At 37.2% G+C, this 9,374-nt stretch overlaps 1 protein-coding gene across 1 annotated transcript in view; it reads left to right on the top strand.

Annotated features, from left to right (window-relative positions):
- The window catches only part of KIAA1107 (KIAA1107 ortholog), a 25,126-nt gene extending 24,938 nt beyond the window's left edge, over positions 1–188 (top strand). Inside the window, exon 17 of the mRNA XM_010135573.1 lies at positions 1–188. Coding sequence (XP_010133875.1) covers positions 1–188 — 188 coding nt within the window.
- Positions 189–9,374: the final 9,186 nt, after the last annotated feature.

Genomic DNA, 9,374 nt, shown 5'->3' with positions numbered 1-9,374 from the left:
TCTTTCTGGCACGAGATGGTTCAAATCCTCAGGGTACATCACAAGTTGACACATTCAGTAGGTGGACTGAGCTCATGTCTCCACTTGACGATTCTTCAGCAAGCATTACAGTGGCAAGCTTTTCATCTGAAGACTGTTCGTCCCCTCAAGGGGAATGGACAATTCTTGAACTGGAAACCCATCATTAAGGTGATCAACTGTTTGCAACTGAACTCCAACCCTTGCCCCAAATCTATTTTTGATGAGTTGTTTCCATACAATAATGAAATACTGCGTCAGTCAAGAACAAGAAATTCTTGATACTGAGGCAATCTTTCTGATATAATGAGGTAAATATGTTAATTTATACTCTAGATTTAATCACAAGTACAATAATTTTTCAAGACTTAAATGTATGTCTTTTCTAAAAATGAACTTTGAGCATGTATTTTTTAGAATTGTTAGAAAAATTAGATGACATGAATGAAAAATCTTGGTTGCCACCCTCCGTTTTATCTTCCTTTCTGACATGTAACATTCTCATTGAGCAAGAATTTAAAGATGACTGCAGAATTAGTAGAGCTATTTCCCTCCTTTTTTCCCTCTCTCTATATGGTGACTTCATTTTACAACAATAAAGATTCGGGATGGTTGTATCGAAAGGTGCTGTGTGCCAACGCTGCTTTAAATGACAGAAACATATACTTATGTTCAAAGAAAATGTTTCAGTATGAATGTGCCTCAGGCCTTATTAATATGAGCAGCTTGTTTCATCTGTTTCTTCCAGATTTGATTTTTGTAGTTTTGTTTTGTTTAGAAGTTTCCAATAAATTTTTTAAATTGTCTTTCCTTTAAATACAAGACTTCAGAGAGTCTGTGCTATAGGAAGAGCACTGCTTCCTTCTTGGAAATGCAAATATTTAAGTAAATATTTTTAATGGCACAGTGCGTGAATTCAGAGGAGTTGGTAGAATGCTGCTCCTGTTGTAAAAAATAGCATCCAGTATCTCCAAAAGTGTATGTCAGTCTGAAGTTACATCAGAAGTCTGACGTTGACTAGAATTATCTTCAGGCTTCAATTCATTACACTTGCACTCTTCTGATTTTGTCCAGACATAGCAAGATTCTCAGGAATTCGGTTTTGTTTGTTCTCAGAGGTGCTACGTTTTTGGAGGGGTAATGGGATTTTCTTGCATCTTCATTGATAGCTCTGATGTAGCTTTTATACGTTGACTAAATGTCAACATAACCATTCTCCTGACTAAGAGCGATAGGCTATACTTCTCAGTACTGCTCATTCTGCTGCTTTTGGCTACTAATTTGGGTGTGGATAGGACTGTTTATTGTCTTTTCTGATTTGATGGGGGAGGAAGGGAATGAGAAACTATTTGTAATTCTTGCCAAGTCAGTATTCCTCCTGAAGCATACACGTTTTTTTCCCTGCAAAGGTTAGGCCCTCTAAGATATCTGCACTATGGAAATAGCAGAGCTTGTCTGTCATACAGCTTCAAATCTAAATGGGAAGTATTCTACCTCCTCTTAGTCATTAACAGAAGTGCCTTCAGCAGCAGGTGCCACACGGCAGTAAAAGGCTAATAATATTTTTTGTTGTTGTTAAAACTTTTAATACTTCCCCGTACTCTTTCAGCTTTTAGCAGCATAGTCTGAGATAATATAATTATTTTAAATAATATGCTGTATTTAGCCCAGTCTTCACACTGAGGGATTTCAAAGAACCTTCAGAAGTGCAGATCATCAAGGAAACCTATTTTTCACCTTCAAGTTTACAAGGTTCATCAATAGGGGATAATCTGGATAAATAAAATACCTATAGCATTAGCCATAGTAAAAGATTAAACTCTAGAGAACCTTTTATAGAAGACTGAGGAATGGTGATTTCTCAATTTTTGTGTAAAAGATTAAAGTAAAAGTTGTTTACAATAAAGTTCAATGAACTTTAAAATCCTCATGATATTCTGTTATTGGGCACTTACTTGTTAAACAACATGATATGATGGAAAGGAGGAGATAAAGGATTAGAGAAAATGACAGAAAGAAGGGTTCCTTTTGTCTACTTTTTGCTGCGCCCATAATTTTAACTTCTTACTGAATAACACTGAAAAACGGCAGACAAAGTTCAATGTTTGTCATATGAAATGCAATGATGTATAGGGGGGTTTAATTGCTTTTTTTCTTTGCATTTACTTTTCCAGTTGTATGAAAATTAAATTAGCTTTTCTCTTCAATTCCCCAATGATGTTGCAAGTCCTTTAATAGTTTTGCAGTAGACCAGTGATTAAAATTTCATGTATTGTTCAGATGGTACATATGCAGCCATAGAATTTAGCTTCCCACAGCCAAATAGTCCCTATAGAAGTAGCAGGAATAGAAAGCGGTATTGTTTTTAGTTCGTGTCACCAGAGTGCCTGTGAAGCTTAATCAGACCAGCATCCCACTGGCTAGACATTGTACAAACACAGAACAAAAACAAAGACTTCCCACAGAGTGGTTATAATCCAAGTTAAGACAAAAGGGAAAAAAAAAAAAACCCATGAATGGAAAAGTAAAATGAGAGTGACAATATTTGTCTAGCTGATTAGTAAGGGTTTCAGCACACCATCAGTTTAAATACTGTCATTTTTTTTTTTCTTCTGTGTGCATTGTAAGAAGGGGAAGTCAGAAGGTGAGATTTGGAGGCTGGTTAATGAGGGATCTGTAACAATCTATATTCCTGTGTGCCTGTATTCCCTGCATGCCATCTAAACTGGTCCTGTTTGACGTTCAGTAGTCCTTCCTCATTCAGGAGGATGTGCAAGCTTTAAGCAGGTATAGGTGGCTTTCTATTTCATAGTCTCAGTCACTTCAGTTCTCTGGAGTCCTGCTCCTGCCTCCTGACAGTGATTTTGCCGCTTCTCCAAAACATGAGTGAATGGACAAAGGTTTGTTTGAAAACTATATATAGAAGCAATCAAAGCTAGTGTCATAGGGCATCAGTGAAGAAGCGATGGCATAAAGAACGTTTAAGAATTTACCTTTGCGCTAGTATATCGAATGAGTAAAAGCAGTTAAATTGCTATGTCAAAGCCAGGAGGACAATGTGGCAGTTAACAGGTGATACTGACAGCTTACATGAGACTGTTTTTGGAATGGGTAAAGATGTCTGCATCCCACACGTAGTAACAGGAAACATAGTGAAATATCAAGGAAATTTAAAGGAGAGGACTCAGAAATCAAGAGTTTAAGATAATGCCACTGGTTTTCTCTACCTTGAATGACATGTTATTAAAGTAGTATGTGTATGTATGTATTAAGTTTAATATAGGCTAGACCTCCAAAAGGTGATGGCAGTAGGCATAATTTCTTTTTTTGCTTGAAAAATCAGAGTCTAGTCTGGACTAGAGAAGCAGCTCTGCAGGTTTTGCACATATAGATGCTAGCTAAAATAGTATTTGTGGAATAAATCACCAACAGGCCTATTGCAGAGAAAAAAGAGAAGGAAATGGAGGCCCAAGCACTTGGAACCCTACAGCAAAGTGAGGAAAGTGGAGGTCCTTCCAAATGATCTGCTCAAAAAAAAAAAAAAACATTTAAGGAAGCAAAGGAAATAAAAACGGTGATAGGAATCAAATGAGGATGACAGGACATAAGGAAAAATGCACCACTGCCTTCAGTGAGGATGGCCCACAAGATAGATGAGTACAGAATAGCAGTTTTGAGGCTGATGAAGAACATGTTCTGAGGGACTGAGATCAAAATGAGATACTGGCTTCCTCAGAATGAAAGGCAGGCAAATGCCAGTCTGGTGTGTGACAGAACTGCAGGAAGGAGACTGCACTTAACCATTAAGAGAAAGGCAACAGAAAAGCACGTCAGTTAATAATATCTTGTTTTGTCTTTTAAAGGCGTGAGATTATGCTGTATTTATATAGTGTAGCAAAATAAATGAGGAGACTGAGACCCAGAGTGAAGATCAGGGGAGATAAGTATGCATGAAATGAGATCAGCAGGCAGTCCGGGCTGCTACAAGTGACCATAAGAACAGACAAACATCTGCTTTTGTGGTCAGGGTCGTGGAAAGGACACTCCATGAATTCATAGAATTACAGAAAAATTGCAGAAAAAACACAGAACTCTAGAAAAACAGGCTTGAAGGGACCTCCAACCTCCTGCTAAAAGCAGGGCTAACTTCCAAGTTACATCAGGTTACTAGGGCCTTATCAAGGTCCATAGCATGTAAAAGGTAATAAGCAGGCAGAAACATGATGCATTCGTATGAAATAGTTGAGATAAAAATATTCTCATTATAATAAAACTACTTTGAGTATTGTTGGAAACGATTAGTAATGAAATACAAGAAATATGGCTTGTGGTATTTTTAAGTTCTGGATGATATGCGACTGAATTGTACATGTTTAATAATCTTCCAGATTTTGTAAGGTTTTAAATTATTTCAAAATTACACTGAATCTTTGAGTTTGCTAATTTTATTATTATTTTGGAGGAACTAGTGGGCAAGAGAACTTCACATGTTTCTCACAAAGACCGTCCATAGGATCTCTTCCCCTAGCATTGCCTATCTCGGATTCTTTCAGGAAATATAGGCAAAAAGAAAAAATGAGTGCACCTGTTCTAATAGGAAGCTAATTTAAAACTTTGAATATACATTACTGCCATCTGGAAAATAATTACTAGCATGCTTATTCTACTTTGCTCCAGAAAATCTAAACCTTTGCATGAAGGAGTTAAGAACTGCTATTATGTTGTTCATCTGTTGCTCAGAACAAAAACATTGAAGAAGTCATTGCTCTGCTTCCACTAACATCAAAGGAAAAACTCCTGTTGACCTCAGCTGAAGCAGGTTCAGGGCTTACCTATATTAAATGCATGTACTAGAAATGCTATTTTTCCAATATATCTATTTCATAGTTTTCTAGTTTTACTCTTCTAATAACATTGTACAGTTGTAGATGGTGACAAATTGCACCTAGAAAGACTTCAATTTAGGAGTCATAATTGTATTCATTCTGTTAATATTTCATGACTGGGGTGATTTAACATTTGTACATTGATAGATGACATTCTTGCCGGCACTACACAGGAACTGAGGACAAAAGATAGAATGAGAGGCAGCAGCTTTCTTATAACTGATGATTCCATGGAAATGGGATTTTAGATCTGAAATCCAGTCTAATTAGAAGCTTTCATGTCTCGCAGAAAATCCATACTGGTTTTCAGCTCTATCTATCTCTTGAACACAAGCTATATAAGCTATTTTTGAAAAATAAGCTTTAATATGTTCAATTTTGGAAAAATTACATCTCAGATCTATTCTTCGGCTAATTTAAAACCAAGCTTCCTCTCAAGAACTACTCTGTGTGTTTAAAGAAACTAAACTGTTAACAGTGATTTATGTCACAAGTGGATATCAACTGGGGAAAAATACTGCCTTTGACAATTTTATTTTCTTTTACCTTGAGTAACTAATAACTGCATAAGCTATACAGTGCATGCATGTACACACACCTGTTTATTTCTTGCATCTGACCATCCTTTTATACTTTGCTTTGCAGTCTATACTGTATAGTCCATTAGGCCACAGTTCTGCAACCATGGGAGTGAATCAACTAAAACACTTGTGGACTGGCTTTCAGGTTAACATTCACTGTTCAGGAAGGGTAATGGTAGTGGAACTGGCACCAGGGGCAGAAACCGTGCACACTTGTGTTTTTATATGGTACTCAACTTAATGATGTTCTAATCCTAATGAACCATCTGGATGCAGTTAAGTTATGAATAATTAATAATGGAATTCCATTAAATTGCTTCCCTGTTCTCCTTGCTTTATGGCTGAAGTTCCCAGCTCAGAAGGCTGTTGCATTAGAGAAGTCAAAGTCCTGAGAAACCTAACTTTTTGCATTAAGTGCAACAGAAGATCTTCGGCTATTGCCCAGTAAAATATGAATACTGATCAGATCATCAATAACTGAAGTCCCAGGACTTAGGGTGGACTACAACTCAGTAACTAAATATATTTAAGAAGGACATAAATGGTGAAAATAGTGCATGTATGTTAACAGAAGATGGCTGTTCACTAGATTAGACTGGGTGCATATTCTGGTGAACCTGACGAGAAGCTTACATGTACAAATTTGGGGACTGAGCCCAAATACCCACGTAGTCCATCAGGGTTTATATTTATGCATGCAAGTGGGAGTGAGAACTCTGACTTTTTCTCAGCTCCCACTGAAATTAGTCTGTGCTATCAGATCCACATTTTTAAAAAGCATATTTTTTAATGTCTCTACAGAAGGGTAATCCCAGTAAAAATTTTGGCTCATGTAACTTACTTTCTAACTGTACAACCCAGTTTTGAGGCTGATCTCACCAAATGACTTAAACCTACAGCATCCTCATTTATGCAATCCTTATTTAGTCATTTGTGTGATTTTCTTACACTTGTGTTTGTTTAATGAAATCATCTTAGTTCTTAACTTCTTTTTTTATAACCTTCTTTTGAGTGTGGCACCGCATCTTGCCTCTCAGAATTATATCCATGTGCTTAAGATCAGTATAAATAGGATAAACCATATGTACATGCTAGATTCAGTGTAGGCAGTGTAAAACCTTCTTGTTGGCCTCATAGAATGAGGTCATCTTCATGTCCGTGAACAAGAGACCCACCTATAAGGATAACTTTCTACCTGTAACAAAATGACCTCCCTTATCTTTGTGGTAGAGAAGGAAACCTCAGTCTCTATTTTCTGGACTATCATTTTCTAATAATCAAGATGAGTCATGTGTATGTATAATGGGATGCATATAGAGAAAAGTTTGAATCCACTACCTGTAGTCCATGGCTTTATGGTCCTAGAACATTTTGACCACTCAGTCATTTGGAGGGCGAGGGGAAGGTGTTAAGCTCTCAAACTGAATGCTTGCATGTTTTCCACCCGCTTGCTTTTCAAACCTAGATAATTAGCTGGGGCCTAAGTAACCATATTTCCAAATGACTCCGTGTGAACACAGTCTTCTGCTTTCAGCATCTCTGTGCACTTGCATAGTCCCCATGCTTAGTTGTACAGTCCCCATGCTTTCTTCCCCATGCTACATACTGGAGATTCTTAGTTGATTTCTGTATAACAGAAAATAATAAATCCTATGTGTAACTTAAATGCTGAGTCATTGTACTTCATTAAACTTGTGGACTGCTGCCATCAGTTTTTATTTGTGCTCTGTGCATTGCAAAAAACTGTTAACTTTCCTCTTCTGAGAGGGCCTTCACTCCTTCTCCTCAAAAAGGAAAAAACTACCTTTTCTGCTATCATGTCATCAGAGAACAAGACAGGTGATGTATGTGAAGAGGAACAATCAGTTCTCATTAAAAAAGTCAATAGAGAAGGAAGGTACCTACGTAACTGCCCTACAAAATTGAAAAGTAGTGTTTAGAACATACAGGTTATGGCCTGGGAGAGTGCAGGAAAACACTAATTTGATTCAAGATTTTACTTTGTCATAAATCTGTTATTCATTCAAATGCTTAAGCCATTATCTTCATCATATGGGAGTACTAACTCCCAGATTCCTGCCTACATGGGGTTCTCTGCTCTGCTCCCAGGAGTTACACTGCCAGGCACAGCCCTATTCCTTCTCTCTTGCAGTTTCACCTGTATGCGAATGCTTTTTGCCAACTGAAATTAACAGAATGTACACAAGTTAAAATATAACAACTGGAGTCAAATATTGACCGGAAGCAATTCTGTCAGTATTTGTTGACAGAATTCTGTTAGGGTTTTGTTTTTTCTCATTGTCCCACAGTTAATCATTATTGCACTTTGATGCCTCTAATTTGTGGGTATTTTGAGTTGGGGGTGTGGGTCATGTCCAGCTTCACGTACAATAAATGTCTGTCGGGGAAAAAGCCATCTGCGGTACGAAATCCAGTGTTAAAATTTCTCTAATTTTTTTTCAAATGTGACAATTTATCCTTTCTTTTTATGTAAATTTCTAACAATGTCACACTGAAGGAAACAAATCTACTCACCTGTTAAACACATTTACAGTGAATCATATTTTTATTCCTATTATTTTTCTCCATCTGTATCGTTGTAATTCAATTAATGCATGTACAGTTAGACATAGTCCAAAATTTTAATTCAGATACACCACAGAGGTGTAAATCAACTATAACTACTACAACAAAACAGTTTCTACTCTGTACCCTGGTATTTTTCTAGCACTGAAACACAATTCATAGTGTCCACGAATTGAATTTGAACCTTATGTTGGCAGATGTCGATGGGATCATCAATCTATATCATAAAACTGTCTTATTATTTTATAACTGTATTTTAAAATAATTCCTGTTGTTCTTAGCTCCCTGATTTTTGTATGCAGTCAGAGCACATGGCTCCACTGTGAGACAGCTCAGAGTTCGAATCAGCTTCACAGTTTGTTGGTGCTGTCACAGCTCTCGGGAACACTGCAGTCAGGATACCTCATATACCTGGTATTTTAATTTAATTTGCAGACTTCCACATTCATGCTCCACAGAAATTTATAAAATCACTATTAGAAATATTTGACTTACTATCAAAAGTAGGATGACATTTCCATACCCTTGCAATGAGGTGTGTAACTGTAACTCAGGTGCATTCGACCAGCAGAAGTAGGAAATCAGATGTGAATCCATTTCTTGTCTGAAACAAAGTCATTTTTAAATTACTAAGGTGTCTAATTTTTGCTAAGCAAGCCAGACAGTGTATCATTTTTAATACAGAAACGTCAATTCCTTCTATTTTAAAATGCTTTGAGAGTTTAAAATGGAAAAGCTTTTACTACAATTGCAGATTTTCAGTAAAATTACTGTGTTCAGTAGATAGTCATGAGTCCAGATTCACACACTGAGTGACGACCAGAGCTGCAAATCAATGCTCTTCTTCAGTACTTTCACTCTGCACTCCAGCTCTTCTTTAGCAAATGGAAGAAATACTGTTTCTCCTATGATGAGAAAAACAGCTCCAACATTCTCAGTATTTCTTTCACTGAAAGTAGTGCTGATTCTTGTACCGGTCAAGTTCTATATTTAGAGTATCACAGAAAATAATTTAGAATATTCTTTCCCAGAAAGAGCTGCGGAATTAGCATCCATTAAAACCATTCCCTCTAATTTTTTTTTCTGTGCAAAAGTAGACTTACTACCCACCACTGTTTAAAGCTCCCACTTGCTCTGCCTAGTGTCCTTCCACATGCCTGTCCTTTCAGTCCTGTTTATCATCTAAAAACGTCACGCAGTCGATACTCGTAAGGCAGCAGGCGCTCAGGCCGACATCTACTTTCGGGAAGACTCTTGTGGGGACGTTTACAAGCTGGCAGGCTTTTCAGCAGCCTCCCAGCAG

The sequence above is a fragment of the Buceros rhinoceros genome, unplaced genomic scaffold (genome assembly GCF_000710305.1).
Source record: "Buceros rhinoceros silvestris isolate BGI_N320 unplaced genomic scaffold, ASM71030v1 scaffold20634, whole genome shotgun sequence".
Lineage (NCBI taxonomy): Eukaryota > Metazoa > Chordata > Aves > Bucerotiformes > Bucerotidae > Buceros > Buceros rhinoceros.
This window is presented reverse-complemented; position numbering and strand designations above follow the sequence as displayed.